At 33.0% G+C, this 19,317-nt stretch overlaps 2 protein-coding genes across 6 annotated transcripts in view; one reads left to right on the plus strand and one right to left on the minus strand.

Annotated features, from left to right (window-relative positions):
• The window catches only part of sh2d4ba (SH2 domain containing 4Ba), a 155,440-nt gene extending 151,004 nt beyond the window's left edge, over nt 1-4,436 (plus strand). Inside the window, exon 11 of the mRNA XM_087279185.1 lies at nt 3,047-4,436. The gene's annotated coding sequence lies outside the window, so the exon portion shown is untranslated. The remainder of the gene's footprint in view (nt 1-3,046) is intronic.
• A 679-nt stretch (nt 4,437-5,115) lies between these two features.
• On the minus strand, nt 5,116-18,797 carry tspan14 (tetraspanin 14). Of its 5 annotated transcripts, none has more exons than XM_087278545.1 (9): nt 18,734-18,797; nt 16,877-16,960; nt 14,996-15,046; nt 13,968-14,114; nt 13,597-13,767; nt 12,888-13,016; nt 11,898-11,951; nt 9,386-9,499; nt 5,116-7,518 (listed from the first exon to the last, which is right to left on the minus strand). In XM_087278545.1, the coding sequence occupies exons 2-9, from the start codon at nt 16,955-16,957 to the stop codon at nt 7,450-7,452; spliced, it is 816 nt and encodes a 271-aa protein (XP_087134671.1). In that variant the 5' UTR covers nt 16,958-16,960; nt 18,734-18,797; the 3' UTR covers nt 5,116-7,449.
• Nucleotides 18,798-19,317: the final 520 nt, after the last annotated feature.

The raw sequence follows: 19,317 nt of genomic DNA on the forward strand, positions 1-19,317 counted from the left end.
GGCTTTACCTTTTATTTTACAGCTTATAAAGCATGTACGCAGAATAATGCAATATCATATTTAAACAACAAAACTGTTTACAAAAAGTCTACATATGCGCGCGTGTTGTTGTTGTCTTTTCATCACGCAGCGCGCACACTTGAACCGCGAGGGAGAGAGAGGAAACCATAGGCTATATCAGGACATAATCTTTAAAATAATGATTTCTATTAAAAATGTAAAAGGTTTTGTGATTATAATAATAACAGCCGGACAATTAAAAAAATGCATATTTTCCGTGGAGCAGGCAATTTGAGGAAGTCTGCGATTTTTATTTGACGGAAGGAAAAAAAAACATATGATTGGGGAAAAAAAAAGCCTATGCCGGTTATTAAAAAGAATCAGTCAGTATTTTCGTTTTGTAATATAAATTAATTATTTAAGTGAAAATAATCTAGGGCAGTCCTTTTTATTTTATTTATTTTATAGATTATTCTGCTCTTCTGTGCTAAACACTGCAGGTGCGTGAAGATGCTCTGTTGTTCTGTTCCGCTATTAATATGCTAACATATAAAAATAAATCAGTATTTTAAAACACAATATTTAATGTGTCAGACACAAAATAGACACGTCAATTTGTTTAATATAAAATTAATAGTAATCTGACCAGTTAACCGTTAATAAGCGATTAATGAGCAGCGTTTGTCGGTTAGCAAAATTAATGAAATGAGCATCCCTGGTAGCCATTTAATTTACTTTTTCTATGTAAGAGAACTTGATTGAAAAATAATTTTCAACATGCTTGAACCATCTACACAATGGAGTTTAGTTCTGTTTGGTTTTTCAACAGTATTTTGTTACAAAGAAAACAGAAGTGATATAGCTTTGGCTATTTATTTATTTTATATATGGCTATTTATATTGTTAATAATTTGCATAGGTAATATTGTTCTTTGATGTTTAGTTTATAAAGATTTTTCAAATGTTATTTAATAAAAATTTTTTTAAAAATCTTTTTTTTTCCCACCCCACAAAAAAAAAAAAAAAAATCGTGATACGAACCGAATCGTGGTTCAAAAATCGTGATACGAACCGAATCGTGGGTTTGGTGTATCGTTACAGCCCTAATATATATATATATATATATATATATATATATATATATATATATATATATATATATATATATATATATATATATATATATATATATATATATATATATATATATGTGTGTATATATATATATATATATATATATATATATATATATATATATATATATATATATATATATACGATAGAAAACGAGACACATGTTCTAAATTTTTCTCCATAGTCCTGTATATTTTAAGTACTGTGTAGGTAATAAATGTGTTGTTTCATGTTTACATCTGTTGTTGAAAGATAATGGAACAGTATTTTATTCATACTGCAAAACATGCAACATACCCATATTTAAACATTAAAAGAGACTTTATTCGAATTAAATATCGTTTCTGTATAAAATCACTTTTGTAAATGAAATTTGATGTGGGCACAAAAATAAAACTATATAGTTTTAAAAAAATTCTAAATTTTATATAATTAAAAATAAATTGTATTGAAATGTAACAAAATGGGAACAATTTAGTTGGAATCCCATTCAGAAGAATTGTTTTCCAGTTATTGAACAGTTAAAACATTGAAAGACAATCAGAAGTATTCTACTGCTAAGAGTCTGAGCGTTTAAAGTGGCAGATCACAAATTGGCAGTGCACTAAAGATAATCAAAAATAACATTTGACTCTATTTACTCTCCCTCAAGTGGTTCCAAGTGTTTGTGTTCAAAAAAATAAAATAAAAAGTTATTCAGGTTTGAAAAAGTAACATGAGTAAATGATGACAATTTTCGTTTCTGGATCAACTATCCCTTTAAAGAGATATCGCTTCACCCACTACAGTGAAAACTGTTGAACACAAAACAAGATGTTCGGAAAAATGTTGGACTGAGGTTTTTTTTTTCTTCTTGAGACTATCTTCCTTTGTCTTTAACAGAAGAAACCCAAAGAAACTATTTGGACACGTATATAATATTGTTTCGTGAAGCAAACAGGCATTGAATTTAAAATGATTTTAATTAGAAAATTCGGTAACACTTTATAATAACTACTATGAATCATTTACTAAGCATTAGCATTTGTTAAGCATTAACTCTACAATAATAAGCATTAGCAGTTGATAACTGCAGCTACAAATGCTGTATTCTTGACTTTTTTTTCTTGACTTTATAATGTGCTTAAAATTGTATTTTCATATTTTCATGTTTTTTTTTTAAACATAACACATTAACACTACAACAAAAAATGTGAGTTTAGCAATTTATTATTCACTGAAAAATATTAAAATGGGTTTACCACAGCAGCTTGACAAATTCAAAAGATTTAAAGAGATAGTTCCCCAAAACTTCAAATTATCTTGTCATTTACTTAATCCTTACTTTTTCCAAACCAAATTAAGAAGAAAACTGGATACCTGTCACCATTGACATTCATAGTGGGAAAAACACTATGTCTGAGGTTGTGGAGACAAACTGTAAACACTCATATGTTGAATTAGTGAAATTCATACACAACGCGCCTCCACTGGAATAAAGAGCAATTTCCAGCAATTTAAAAGTGAATGCTCATGAACTGACATTTTATTTAAAAAAAATATATATATGTTGTTTTCTAAAATCTATGTAATGCAAGTAGCACAATTACACTGACATTAGTAAATGTAGTCAAATTACATTTATTTACAATGTAATTTGTGACTTACAGCGTTCCCTTAAACGTGTATTTGGTAAAAAAGTTACTGTGGAAAGCGTTACACCCAACTCTGATCGACGTCATTTACTCTGTTGAGTGCAGCTGTCTGTGTGCGCATGTGCAAATCACTATAGCAGAAACATGTACCTTATTCACTGCAAACATATCATGGTATTTGTGTGTTTTAAAAGTAAAAAAAAAAAAAAAAAGACTATACATCACCTTTAATGTCAAATGCAATAAAAGTAGCGACTGCTAATTGTTTTGTTCTTCAGAAAAGGAAGTAGCCTTGTAATAAAGCAGCAGTGTGAACTCAGTGTGAAACAAAGTATCCAAAAGAAAGCACATTTCTGTGACTGGGGAAGGTCCGATTCACCAACAACAGGAAAAGACAGTTTCCTCTGTCCATCCTTCTGTTTTACTGTAGCTTTTTCCATGAGGGGAAACAGATCTTTCTGAAACCTCCACTGAGAGAAATCAGATCTTCTACACCTCTGACCCTGCAAAATATGTGCACAAAAACACAATAGAGAGGACAATGGTCCTTTTTTCCCACTTGTTACCACTCTATCTGCCCTGCCAGAACAGGCCACAGTGGTGCTTTTCATCAGGACTGATTGCCAAGGCTGTTCGATCTAATGCAGAGGTGACCATGAAAACTGCAAAGCTCCAAGATCCTAGTTCTGCTTTATCACCATTGAGAAAGGCAATTGTAATTGGTGTGCTGTAAGTCACTTTGAACAGAAAAAGACAGCAACTAAACACTAGAAGATTTATTTATTTTATAGTTGAAGGAGCTGGAAAACTCAGCGAAAAAGTACTAAGGTTCTGGTGACTGGACTACACCGCAGGTTTTCTTAAGAAGTGGACCTCTCTGACCTGAATGTCAAGCTCAGGTGTCATAAACCACAACAAAGTTTTAATTTGAAAGACTTGTTTTTGTTATGTTGTTAAGGCTGTTTATTTTTTTTTCTTGCCTCCCAGCTGAAGTCAAAAAGGATCAAAGTTGCAGATGATTTTCATAATAAAGCCTAAGAGATTCTGCTTTTAATTAGTCCAGTCATTATCCAACTCATAATGCTTTTTGCTCTTTAATAAATACTTTGTTCCCCCCTCAAAGCTAGCTATATGGAAGCTTTGAATGAAATAAATTTAGTTTAAAGGCAACTGTGATTTAGTTTGTTTAAAGCAATTCTATATTTTAACGCAGTGTAAACTTTTTTCTCAGAATGGCTTCTTACCATTTTAAGATTTAGTACACTTTGATGATCTTTTTTTCAGAATTAAAGTTATTTTAAAAAAAAAAAATTTAAAAATTGCTAGTTTGTACAAATTGATCGGTATTACCATTTCTATTGATTCAGCTAAAATATTAACAATTCTGAGAAATTATGAATTATGAAACAATTGTTTTATAGTTCAGGCTTTAAACTCATAATCATAATGTGATCATGCTTTTTATACAAACTGTAACTAGCAGGACATTTAACAAACAAAAATGTAGTGGTTATAAATCGTTATGAATGTGGGCATTTTCAATCCAAAGGAAAGTAATTTCTGAAGTGGATGACAAGTTTTTATATATTTCTATAAAATGCTTAGTTTTTCCCCTAGGTGAACTATTTAATTCAGAAAGGTTACATTTAGCAGACCATAAATGACAGTAAAAAATAAATAAATAAAAAAACTTAGTAGCAGTGTTCCATTTATTTGGTGTCTTTTTGAAATTTATAATCATTAAAGAATTCCAAATTATTACTCCTGTTTCCAGTTTTCAAAACTAAGATATTACAAACTGCTTCTTGTGGACTAAATCAACTTATGATTGATTTTTATTTTAGTTGATTTGAGCTTATGAACAGAGGTTTAATATTATTTGTATTTTGATTTAATAAAAACCTTGTACATAAAAACATTGCTTTTAATGACAAGTTCTCCCAATACTGTTATGCTAAATAAGATGCTTTAAAAGAAAGTTAACTGTAAAATATATTTATTAAATGTATGTAAATATGAATGGGATCTTGATCCGGCTAGGTCAGTTGGCGTTTCTGTGTGGAGTTTGCATGTTCTCCACGTGTTCACATGGGTTTCCTTCAGATGCCAAAGACATGTGGTACAGGTGAACTGAATACACTAAATTAGCCGTAGTGTATGTGCGTGAATGCAAGCGTGTATGGGTGTTTCCCAGTGGTGGGTTGCTGCTGGAAGGGCATACGTTGTGTAAAACATATGCTGGTTAAGTTCTGCTGTAGCTACCAACATCTAATTTTAAGAATAGCAAGCTAAAAATTATATTAATCAAGCATTATATTTGATTAAAAAATGTAATCAGACTGAAATCTAAAGTTAAACTTTTTTATTATCGAGTATAAAAAAAGAAAATAATTAAAATATTTACAAAGACACAAACACAAACTTGACAACAAATGACATCTATATATGAAAAAAATCCCTTCATGGGAAAAAGGCTCATGCAGCAAAATCAGGGCAAATATACTGCATTTTAGTAAATTCTCTATCATGCTTAAACACTACACCATGGCAGAGACAAACACTCCAAAAAGGGACAAAATAGTGCACTAAATACAAGAACTTCTAATGTGTTTTTTCCTTTTCATTTTTAACATATTCTTTTAGCATTTATAAGAGGTCATTTATTTATACCAAGACAAAACTGTAAACAGGAAAAAAAAAAAGTCTTTGGGCAAAACAAATGTAAGGACAAGAGACATGCATATCATGTTTGGCCTATCAAAATGTAAACACGCATTTTAAATAGTTTGTGCTGTAATGACTGTTAAATGTTTAATTGATAATACAACAAAAAGTCAATATTCTTAGACATGATATGATTGACATCCAAAAAACAAAAGGTTAATTGTGGTTTTGATTCTACACTGTAAAAAATATCTGCTTACAGGCATGTTCCGTGATTCATGTTTGAATTTTTTCCCTATTTATTTATGCTTTTGAATTGCATTATTACCTTGATCTTTTTTCCAACACCGTAAAAAGTTTGAAACAGTGACTTTTATTAACATTTTAAATATAGTTTAAAGTGATATATTGTCTGTGTTGGTACAAAAATTCAAAAATATATTTAAAAAAAAGAAACACATACAAAAACCTTGTAATAAACTGCCTGTAAATTTTCTGTTATATCCCAATACAAATGGATAAGAAATAAAATTCTAAATTCTAAATTACTAAAATAACAGTAAAAAGCACTTTGTTAAACTTTTAAGATCAAAATTCGACAGAGCTGAGATCAAGGTCACATGATGCAATTCACAATTGTAAATAAGTGGAAAACACGCAGAAACTTAATAAACATATATTTTTTCCACAGTGCATCTAGCTAACAAACAGTAAGGACATTTATAAAATCTTTCATGTCAGAGAAAAGGCACAGCCTGATGCTTTTTGCATAGTCACCAAGCAAGAGTAGAAATAGGAGGTAAGTGTTGGCATCTGAAATGCATTGTTGACATTAGAAATAACTAAAATGACTCCTAAATATCTACAAAGTTAATGAGCAAGATTAAGTGCGACATTCAGTTAAACGATCATGAACAGGATGGCCAGAAATAACTTACCAGTTTGAAGAACTGTTTGAAGAACTTGCTTATCTTTTACATTTCTACTTTTAATTTCAGTTCTTGGGTTAAACGTTTCAGGCAAATTAAAATTCCGCTGTGTTTTACTCTCACACATCTGTTCACCCCAACCCATATGAAGATACTTTAAATCTGGGATGAGACTTGATTGCTTCATGTGGTAAACAGATTAACAATGCTTATATGTGAAAAAGGCTTAAATTAAATCTGTTCATCATATAAAGTGAATGCGTCTCAGGCATGAAAGTAATGGTTGAATAGAATTCCAGTGGGAGGAATAGAGATCTCTCAGATCTGATTAAAATATATATTCTTCTGTGTTGTGAAGATAAACTAATTTCTCAGAGGTCTCAAGTTTTTTCTTTGAGTGAATTAACACTTTTCTGGGGAAGAAAATTACGCAAAAGTCTGCATAAATATGAATAGCTACAAAAATAACCAAGCTCAAATTAAAAAAGAAAAAAAAAAGATTTGCACTTTAATGTAATGCATGTAATCCATGCCCAATGTGTGAGGTCATTTCTTAAGATGTTTATTATTATTTTTGTTTTAATCTAAAAAAAGTACTGAACATGCTTTTGTACTAAATGTAGTAGCCCAAAAAGAGTGCACAAATTATTTTGAAGTGTCATAAAAAGACATTTTAGTACAGCCTGGTTGGCTAGTCTGCTTCCTCTAATGCTAAGATTTAGAATATCATGTCAATTAACATTTTATGGTCCCAACATCTTGCCATTATGTATATAAAGCTTGGTTATTAGTGGTTCCAAAAATAACACTTGTCTTACAAAACAAGTGTGGAAAAAGTATGAAATAAAAAAGTGGGTTAAAGGTAAACTTGAAGAAGAGAGAAGGCACATGTGTGACAATATCCAAATGAACATAGGCAGCTGCGTATTCAATATGGTCTTTACAAAGCTGAAAAAGAAGGTCCAGGGTCTTTTTCTCCACAGATATTCCTAAAAATTACTCCTCCACAAAAGGAGGCATGAAACAGTAAGAGGAGGTCCGCATCTTTTTCCATACATTGCCCTTCGCTTGCTTCCAGTTATGAGAGCTCAGTAATAATTAAACTTCACTTTTTCAATGTCACCAATCAGCGTCCTTGCCAAGAAGATCCCCACCATCTAACAGCAAAACAAGGCAGGACAATAGATTAGAATTAAAATATAAAGACATATAAACTCATGCAGAATGGTAGTTTCACTGCAGCAAGACCTACAATTTCACTCAGATGATTTAATGCATTCCAAATCATTTAGCGCTTTAGAGCCCGTTTTGTCTTTTGAATAAAGCAGTGAAATTTAAATCCCACTGATATGAACTGAACTTCTACTCTGAAAACTGGACTGACACAGTCTCAATGTACTAGAATGTCTATGTTAAACTGCTTTGACTCTACATTGCTTTGAATCTACATTGTAAAAGCACTATAGAAATAAATATGAATTGATTTGAAAAAGAATAAAAAAGGTTGTTTTTGGTAATTTCAGCTGTGTGCATAAAAAATATAGTAGACTCTAGATCTTACAGATAAAAAGGTCTCAACTGAAAGCCATTAAAGCAATATTTAAATACTATGAAAATAAAGCAAAAATTATTAATTCATAGTTAATAGTAGGGATGCACGATGTATCGGCAGCCATATCGTTATTGGCCGACAAATGCTATTTTTAATGTTATTGTTATCGATCCAATATCAAAATCAGGGCAATATCTTTAAGCTGATAGGTTACGTAATTGTATAGAACTGCCTGCCTCGCACATGCGTAGGTCAAACTTGTTCAGACTCGTCCAGTGCAGTATAACAAAGCTTTCCTCACATTGTTTATTCCTTCAAAGTCCAACCTTGCTTTGTGTGGTATTGCTGTGCATTAACAACACAGTAAGTAACTATGTTCCTCATCATTGTAGATGTTTGATAGAGTGTCAGTGTGTATTTTTGGTTTAAATCACCCTTAGGAAAAATATTACATGTGTTAACATAATAGCAGAGATGCACACATGCTAAACAACTCGTTGGGTTGTTTGTAATCTAATATGATTATTTGTTTTTATTAATGCGTTGCTAGCCATGTGTTGTTGATGTAAAATTGTATTAAGTTTGATCAGCATATTCATAAATGATTATAATGAGCGCGTGTGATGGCTATTACCACACACACATAATGACTAGTAAGCCGTCAGAGCCTTAACAGCAGCAGGGCAGAGGTGTGCCAGTCACTAAATCCAGCATAGGGGTTCTCAACCCTCCACCACATTCTGTTTTTGTATTATGCACTGTGTTTTCCAAAGTCATCTGTGCTTAATGCTCAGGTGTTGTATCAAAACCAGACTCTCAAGGACAAATCTGACTCTGCTCAGCCTGCAGTTAAAGTCTCAAACTCGCATCGGTTTATCATAAACCTTCCAAATCACAGCAAGGACAAACATAGAAGCATTGTCTGATTGACAAGAAGCATTTAAATGTGTTCAAAAGAATCAAAAAATGCAAAAACGGAAGGAATTTATGCTGCATCAGCTATCGGCCTCCAGATCTTAAGAGTTATTGGTTATCGATTTTGGTCAAAAGAAATCTATATCGATGCATCGCTAGTTAATAGACTTTGATACTTTTGCCAGTGTTTCAACTTTTTTTTTTAAATTCAAAACCATTTTGGCAACATTTTCTTAAAGTAAATATTTTCCCATTTTAGCAATAGTAATGAATGCTCGGATTAAAAAAAATACTAGCACATCAAAATGAAGGTTTTCTACTTATTTTCTAAAACAAAAACAAAAGTGTCATTATGTAAACACTGAAACCCTCACAACTGACCTCTGTATAACATTTTAAATCGAATGCATGAGGGTAAACCTTTACCATTTGCATAATAGCCTTGCTCTTTTTAAGAGACTTTAAGTTTCTCTATGAAAATACCAGTGCTAAGGGTGACATCTAGCTGTAAAATAGATTTTCAATGCACTATATTGTCATTTTTCTTAACTACATACCTGTAGCAATGATATGACTATGAAGACTCCAGCCACAATGTAGAGATTACGGGGAAGCCAGTCCTCTAAAGCATCGATGCATCCTTTGATATAAATGGAACTGCTCCAATCATTCTGAAAAATCAAAACAGTGTGTAATGTTTCTTTACAAAATAAGGTAAATAAATGTATGCAATTAAAAAAGCATTTTATTTAATCTACACCACAGCAAGTGTTTGCAGTGTATTATAATAAACAGCTTTATTCCCTGTAGAAATTCTCAGCAATTTCCCTACCGCCATGCCAAAAAAAAACAGAAAGATTACAATAGAAGAGAAGAATAGAACAAGAATATACGTGAAACATACAGATATGGCTGCTGCTGCTAGTAATGTATTTTTTATTTAATGCCATGTCAGCTATTTTCATGACAGGAACCTTTCAACAATAAATAAACAATTTTAAAATCAACAAACAAAAGAATACATAAATAAATAAGATTTTTAGTGTTGATGCATGATAAAAATTGTAAAATCTTTTCTGGTTTCACTTTGTTAAAAATGTCCTTAAAAGAGTTCATTTCATAAAAAAGTCTTCTGGAATCAGTAAAAGCAGGACAGTCCAATAAAATGTGCTTTATAGTAAGGGGAGTTTTGCAGCACAAACACTGAGTAGGGTTTTCACCATGGAGCAAAAAACCATGTGTTATTCTTGTATGCCCAATATGACATCTGGTAAAAACTACTTGATCAAATCCATTCTTAAAATGTCTTAAAATTCTGTGTGAGATTTCAGGCTGGATTTCATGTAATTTATTATTTTCTAATGCATCCCATTCCTTTTGACACTTGTGTAAAATGTAAACATTGATAAAAGGTTTCATCTCTGATGAAGGAATTTAGCATTTGTTCACTACTTGCTTCAAAGCATCTTTAGCAGCTGCATCCGCTCGCTCATTTCCTGAAAGCCTGACATGTCCTAGAACCTAGCAAAAATGTGATAAAAATGTGATAACTGATTTTGTAATTGGTAAACTTTAGTTAAAATATTATCAATCAAAGGATGATCATTCTTAGAAGATTCCCTAACTTGAAGGCATGATTTAGAGTCTGTAAAACTGATAGATTTCTTTTGTTGGGCATTTTCTATATACTCCAATGCTAAAAGTAAAGCGCAGGCTTCAGCTGTGAATATGGAGCATTCTTTAGGCAGACTGATGCTGTCGTCCAGTTAAAACTGCTGCTGCAACGCCATTTTCCACATTTGAACCATTTGTAAAAAAACAGCTGAGAATATTGGCTTCTAATATACAAATATTGGCTAATATCTAATATCCAAATATTAGCTTCTAATATCCAAATATTGTTGTCTGAAAACACTGGGAATTTGGGATGAGTTACTCCTTTCTTCAGATGTCCTAAATCCATATTGATTATGGGCTTCTTTAGAGTCCAATGAGGCAGGGCACTGAAGTGTATTTGACTTAATATGTCCAGGTTTATGTTTAAATTTTGTAGATGTTGATTAATGCGCACACCATATGGTCTGATGGTTTTTGGCTTACTTTGATATAACTGTACAACCTGTGGGTTAAAACTGCAGAATAAGCTGGGTTGTTCTTATTTGCTTTTAATTTAACAGCATACTGTAATGAGAGCTTTAGCCGTCTGTTTTGGAGTGAAGGTTCATTGGCTTCAGTGTAAAAACTCTGTAGAGCTGATGTTCTGAATGCTCCCAAAACAAGCTGTAATCCTTGATGGTGTACTGTATTGAGGATCTGTTTATACGAGTTCCTGGCAGAGCCATAAATTATACTCCCATAATCCAAACGGGATCGAATGAGAACTTGATATAGATGCAAAAGTACAATTAAATCTGCTCCCCATTTAGTTTTTGCTTTGCTTTGATTATGTTCATAGCTTTCAAGCACTTGTTTTTTAACAGCTTCATATGAGGGATGAAAGTCATTTTTAAAAAGATGACCTAAAAACTTGATTTCTTTAACAACTTTGATCGGATCTCCGTTGATAAAAGGTTCTGTATCATGATCAAGAGGTCGCTGGATTTAAAAACAGTGTACAAACAGTTTTTGTTCTAGAGAACCTTAAACCATTTTCAAGAGACCACTGGTTAATTCTATGAATACATAATTGTAGCTGCCTTTCAATTGTGCTCATATTTTTCCCTCTGTAGCAGATACAAAGATCACCCACATAAAGGCTGCAGAACATGTTTGGTCCAATGATTTCCACAATGCTACTTATCTTGATGCTGAAGAGTGACAGAGAGTATACTTCCTTGAGGAACTCCAAGTTCTTGTTTGTGAGCATTTGATAGAGTATTTCCCACTTGAACTCTAAAGTTCACTGCTGCTGCTAGAGACCTTGACTTTAATTTCAGAACCTTTTACTACTGTTTTTTCCTCTTTCTGAAGCAAGTTTAACATTTCTAGGAGGACTGAACTAAGGCAAAACATTTTTATCAACAATGGCAAAGCACAGACTAAAATTAGAATTGTTGAAAATGCACTTACCAAAGTGCCTTTTTCTCTAACATCATACCCGCACTGCGTGTTGAGCACCGTAACCTGTAGAGAAACGTTATGCGTGTAAGAAATTTTAAATTACAATAGAAAAATAATCAAATCATATACTAATTCATTCAAATTATTAATTTAATCCTTTTCAGACAAAGCTTTAAGGCATGTTCTGACCAAAAATGATAACTGTAAACAGCATTTGTTTATTAGCATGCAGAGCAGTTGTCTTCTAAATGCTTGAGTTCTTGAAACCCATCTGATTATCTGTAAAGATATTTATTGTACAAACCGTTCAGTCATTCCACTGATATAATTTCCAATTAATTTTGAACAAATAATAAAACTTTATGCTGCATTTCATGCTATAGCTCTCGTTCTTGTTTGAGCAGTCAAAACACAGTCATTTTATCATAAAAACAGCAACAAAAAAATAAGGGAAAATAGGAGGAAAAAAATAGAAGCATGTCATGCTGGTAACATAAAAATTAAATAAGCATTTTTTTTTTATTTACATTGATAGTCAAACCTAAAATGCAATAAGGATTATAAAAAAGCCACAGTTCACTTTAAAATATCCGGACAGGCCAGATGTCAGAATAGTGACCAAAGTGGCAAAAGAAGTTTCTAGGAGAACAATTTCAGTGGCTTGTGGAAGAAATGTCAGTTGACTTCGTTATTCTAAACCTGCACAAAACACACATTAAAATAATTCTTGGTAATGAGCTGGTTGTTCAATGCAATTGCAAAATACATTTTGCAAGCAGAGTCAAACAGGTTTGGGAATGACCTGAGGGTGAACGATTTTTATACAGGCAGGGAGGATAAGGCCACCACTACCAGAGGGAGTCTTCCACGTGCTTAGCTTTCGACATGAAAGCGTAATGGATTCTGTTAAATGTATTTTTATGGCAGTGCAGAATTCTAAAAAAAAAAATATCATTTTTTATTTTGTGATGGGCTGCTGTAAAGAAGAGAGAAACTTACAGCAGGGTCGCTGATGCAGCAGGAAAAGGGCACTCCACATTTCTCTCTGCTGAGGTTATTCTTATTTGAGCAGTTAAAATACACATTCATATTCCAGTCGTTTGGGTGTTTAGCTCCACAGCAATGATTCTGTAAAAAAAAAAAAACATATTAAAATAAAAGCATGTATATTTAGCACAGTCATTGGCAATGATATTTTTAAAAGGAGTATTATGATTTTTTACAATTTGAAACTTGCTTTATAGTGTAATTGTGTTTGTACATAAAAAGGTTATTCTCTATGTCAGTAAACAGTGTCTACGAACTCCCTCAGTTATACAGTCCTAAATTGTTGTTATTTCCAAAAATGAACGTGTGGGAATATCCTGAAATTCTGGTAGAGCTGCATCAGTAGTAAGCTGCTGCCATTTCCAAACAACATGTTTTACAGACCTAGAATACTGATACATATTTACCAGATTTCTTCACTATTTACATTCACAGACACAACCAACACTGTGTTTCATTCAGATTTTGCTAATTTATTATTGATTGATTGATTAATTCATCAAGCATTTGCAAAAAGACATGGACGGTGAGTACTGAAACTTGCTTTTTTTTATAGAAACCATTAAGTTGATTTATATGTGGTAGCTGTCATGTCAAGTTTATAGAAAGCATTCATTTTAGTCAATCGGCATATATTATGAAAATGTCTCTCAGAAATTACCAGCTTCTGGAGAGAGTCGATCAGATTCTGCAGATCAATGTCATCCCTGTAGGCCTTCACATTGGCCAAGAAGAATTCGCTGATCCACTCCCTAACTTGGCCCTGGAACACGAACGCCAAAACTGCAGCAGTCAGTTCCAGGAAGAATATGAATCCAATGACTCCAGAGAACTGAAAGCAAGATAAATAATCAGAAGCAGGAGTGAAATTTGACTGCAAACTGAATTTCTTATGTGTCTTATATATATTTCTTATATATTTCTTATATACATCTTTGATGTCATAAAATTACGCAAAATATCAAACAGAAATGGCATAAATTGACCAGCATGGGTTATTAAATCTGTATAGCGTTGAATGGTTGTACTTACAAACTTAAGGAGGCAGATGTTTTCCCTGAGTGCTCCAACACACCCAGCAAATCCCAAAATAAAAGTGACTGTGCCCACAACAAGCACCCCCCAAACTGGGTCGAAACCATGCAGACGTGTGACTTGAGTCAGATCTGATAAAACACCCTGCAGAGAAATCAAGGAATAAGCAATTTACATTTTTTATTTTTACTGAACAACTAAAACCTATTTAAACTCACTTTATGTACAGTTTAATGTACAATATTGCAGACTTGGGGTAGTACGATTTCTTGAGAGTCTGCAAGGTGTTTTTAATTGTGAAAAGCTTTTAATTGTGATTATTAAGTGAAAAGTTGGGGCAAAGCAGTGGCACAGTAGGTAGTGCTGTCGCCTCACAGCAAGAAGGTCGCTGGTTCAAGCCTTGGCTCAGCTGGCGTTTCTGTGTGGAGTTTGCATGTTCTCCCTGCCTTCGCATAGGTTTCCTCCGGGTGCTCCAGTTTCCCCCATAGCCCAAAGACATGCAGTACAGGTGAATTGGGTAAGCTAAATTGTCTGTAGTGTGTGTGTGTGTGTGTGTGTGTGTATGTCTCCCAGAGAGAGGTTGCGGCTGGAAGGGCATGCGCTGCATAAAAACTTGCTGGATAAGTTGGCGGTTTATTCTGCTGTGGCGACCCCGGAGTAATAAAGGGACTAAGCCGACAAGAAAATGAATGAATGAATGTGAAAGGTTTTTCAGTGTTCCTCAATAAAGGTTTAAAAGAAGAGCTTTTATTTGAACAGAAGTATTCTGTAAAATTTCAAATGACTTTAAAATCTTTGTTGTATAGACTGTTTGCAATGAAAGATACTTAAACAGACAATGCATACACAAGTTGAATGATCCTTACTAAATAAAATAATTTTTTTATTATCTGTGTCCCCAAATTTTTGCATGATGCTGCAAATTAGAGTTATGCCAGTTACGTTGGTGATATCAATTAAAAGTAAAATTTATGAACTTGACAGGATTATATGCCATTGTACATTGCAGAAAAGACAAGACTCACCTTTTCACTCCAAGCCCAAAAGCCAATTGCAATGAAGGCTGATCCAGCTAGCTGAAAAGCAGAAAAGGAAAAGTATACATTAAGAAATGTTGAGACAGTAAAGCAAGTTCAGACAAAAGGAAAACCAGCAATGACGAAGTGCCTGATTATAACATCTGACGCATAAATATGACTAAATGTCTCTGACTCAAATGTAAAACACCAAGCAGCTAGAAGATTTTGGAATAAAGTGTCTTGCACTAACCAAGTATGAATTAAAAACACAATAATATTGTGACACTTCCCAAAAATGGTTTACAGCTGTTTTACAAAAATATTACAATTTAATTTATTCCAGTGATGTCAAAGCTGAACATTTAGATGATATTACTCCAGAAATAACTTTTATATGCTGATTTGTTGAAGTCATGCTGCTTAGTCTTTTGTAACATTTATTTAATAACTACCGTAGTAGGGAGAGCTTAACATACTGCAATTTAAGAAAATATATGCAATCACAAAAAAACACCAGCAAATTACGAAAAGATTTTCACCCGTTTAACAAAACGTGCTGCAAATCCTCACATTTTCCCACAATGCAAACAAATTAGTAAAACGCATTACATTTTCTCACAACGCAAACAATTTATAAAAATGCACTGCATTTTCCCACAACACTTGCAAAAAGAACAGAAGACAACAAAAATATTTCAAGGGGGACCCAAAAACGTGACGGAAACCGCTTGATTCTATGCTCTTTGCTATTGCTCATTGAAGTAGTAGGTGATCTTTAAAAAGTGAGTTTTAAGTGTTCCATATTATTTTAACATCCTGATTTCCTTGTCTTTTGTATTTCATTAGCCAATACAACCATTGAACTAAATAGCTGGGTCTGTCATGTTTTAGGGACCCATTAAAACATTTCCATTGGGTTCTGTGATATTTAAAATTGCGATAAAATCCAGCGCGTTTCTGTAAATTGTTTGTGAAAAAGCAGCTTGTTTTTTTTTTTTTTTTAAATGTGTTTGCATTGAGGATAAGAAAGATCTTTTCTCAATTTGCTGGCTTTTTTTGTAATTGGCTGTGTTTTCTTAAATTGCAGCACATTAATCTCTCTCGGCCACTGTAGTTAACAAAAGGTTAAAAAGACAAAATTGAAACACACCTGACGCATTACAAATGTCATTGGTGGAAGTTTTGATTAAATTAATTTGTGTTTGCTGAGTAAAACAATTACTATTAATAACTCCATAGGGGTGGTTGTGTAAAAAAGAGATACAAGAAAACCTTAAATTTCCATAGTATATTTAAAACTTTTAGTGTTAAACTAAAGACTTCATAAATCATATCACAGTGCATGTAATTATCTTAACACATTGCAAAGATAATGACTTTCATTTCTTAAACCATGTTCACTACTGAAAACAGGAAAATGGGTTAAAAGCGGATATCTCAGAACCCTCTAACTCCTCCCATAGAGGACAACATAAACTACTGCAGTACATGTCAGCGTAAATCTGTTTCCTGTTGATACAAATATGGAAACACAACGTCATTATGCAGACCTTTTCTCTTGATAAAGATGAGTGAGTGATAACTATGGGTGTTAACTTTTGTGAAACAGCCCACCCAGTAAAAAAACACACTCAGAAAGTATGAAACATCTGTGAACAGTGTGAAGTGAAGTGAAACAAATAAACATGAAATGTTAGGCTGGTCTGAGATCATGTTATTGGAGCAAGAGTGGTGGAAAAGGCCAGCAGACAAAGTGTTGGGTGTTATCTTTATGTCAGAACTGGAAGGGAGGCCATTTAAAGATGATCTGCTGTGAAGAGCATAATAATAATTATAATAATAATGTGTGTTTATTGCACTAAAACAAAACATGTATCTTCAACTTACCCAAAATATAATGTTGTAGCTGAACATGAGGTATTTGTAGCAACAGCTGACCTCTGCATTTTCATATCTGTAATAATGCATCTTCTTCTGTAGCACAAAAGGAAAAGACAATTAAAACTGATAACAAAACATGTGAAATTACCTTCATATACTGTAACTGAAAAAGTACACTTAAAGTTGAAATAATGTGGAAGAAAAACCAAGGCTGACCTGATGACGCCAATAAAATTACAACACATAAGCACTTCTTTATTTCACTAATGCTGAATTACAAAATGCTCATACAACACCTCAGCCAAAAGAGGCAGATCTGTCATTAATTTCCTGTCATTATTTCAGTAAAGACTTATACCCATTTCCTTCCCTAAAATGTGCTAAAAAATTTTGAAGCAAAGTGTTGCGGTGTTATAAGTAGGCCCACACGGAAACTGTGTGCGCAGAATTCCACAGATTTCTGCAGATTAATAATAATTCCCATTAATAATTCTGTATATTTACTTGAGTAAATGTGTAAATCTAAAGTTATTTAGTTTTTATTCAGTAATTTATTACTTTTTATTTCATATATTAAGGTTTTAGTTATGATACTCCGCTGGATACTCCCAAAACAATTCAGCAGAAATCTGCAGATTTTTACCAAAATTCTCCACAGAAATAGCAAAAAGTGTCCGCAGATTCCGTCTGGCCCTGGTTATAGGTTACAGACATATTACTATCAGGTACATTAAGCAAATACGCTCATTGATGCAAGACGATGAGGTTGTGTTGAATCCTTACTAATTTACAAGCTAGATTATATTATACATAGATAACCTAAAATCTCTATAACCATATGAGTTAAAAAAACAATAATCAATAAAACACTTAATAAATCATTTCCATATTAACTATCCTGTTGTTAATCTGCAGTATATAGTGGAGAAACCAGGATTTACTGGACTCACTGCTTCAGAGATTTGTAAACATGTCTGATACAAGGATTTAAAAATAGCAGGATTTTCCAAAATTACTAAGCAGCTGGCTAAACATCCCGGTTTAATGTGTTATGTTATGAAATCAGAAACATTCCTGTTTACATCACCTGCCAAACAACGTTAACACCAACAGCTGCAAACAGATCACGGGAAAGTCTCTTATGTTAATCTGGGGCGGAAATTTGCATGTTTGTTTTCTATTTTCACGTCAAACGTGACCAGAAAATATTTTAATGCACCAGAGAGAACTCATAAGGAAATTTTTAATCAGAAATCATTAGACACTCGAGTACATACACAGACAAGATGGCTCTTCCCCCACTTCTTCCTCTATACTAGTTAACTTAGCCAAGTGGCTAGTTGATTAGCAAAGTTGTCAGTTCACTTTTTAAAACCAGCTGCAAAAGCAACTCACATTCATCCAGAACAGTAAGTCTTCACGTTTGACCGATTTTACCAATTGAATGCAGAAATTGCAGTCAGTATTATGATAATATACGTTAATAAATTATGTTTCTGCCATAAACGGCAAAACAATGCTAACCGCTAGGTTAACAATCTCAATACAGCTAGCCAACAAACTTTATCACCTCACGACTAGTCACGACAGTTGTTTGCTAGATATATACACACAAAACACAAATACATATAGTTTTTCATCAATGACTAGTTTAAAACAGCCGTAAGTTAATATATTTAACGTGACGTGGGAGGAGAGCGCGCTTGTACGTGAAACGCGACGCTCGATAACTCGCGTCGTTTTAACGTATTTACAATTTAAAAGCACAAAGCAGAGCGTCGTTTGTACAGTTTTGACAAAACATTTCAGTCCGTGACATGAAATGTAGATTATAACTGCATGAACAATCTAAAAAGGACTCACCTCTTTGTTTATGTCACACAACACCTCCGCCTGGTAGTAATAGTTTGGAAAAAACTAACTACCCAATCCACACACATGAATGCTGGACTTTGTGTGTGAGTGTGAGAAAGACACGCCCGTTGCTTCTCTGCATTAATCATACTGAAGAAAAATGACTCAACTAAACAAAACCACATCTGCTCCACAATGATTTACTAGGGTCTTTCTTCATTTTTATATTTTCTGGTATTTTTACAATACAATTACTTTTTAGGACCACTTGAAAATGTAATAAATACTATCAAATGTAATCAGTTTCACAGGCCTGTAGCCAGACATGTGAAATAGGAGGTTCTTTTGCAAAAATTGGACCTTTTTGCAGTTATTCGCCTCATTTTTTATTTAATTAGTAGGTTTAAATACTGCAGTATAATGGCAGCAATATAAGCTTTTTTTTCTGTTATTTAAATACATTGTTGGATGTTTATCAGAACTGAAAAACTTTTTGATGTACCAAAACATTTCCTTACAAATGTAATAATAATAATAATAGTAATAATAATAAATAAATAAATAAATAAAAATCAATAAAATACAAATTTATA

This window comes from Danio rerio, chromosome 13 (genome assembly GCF_052040795.2).
Source record: "Danio rerio strain M-AB ecotype USA chromosome 13, GRCz13ab, whole genome shotgun sequence".
In the NCBI taxonomy this organism is placed as follows: Eukaryota; Metazoa; Chordata; class Actinopteri; order Cypriniformes; family Danionidae; genus Danio; species Danio rerio.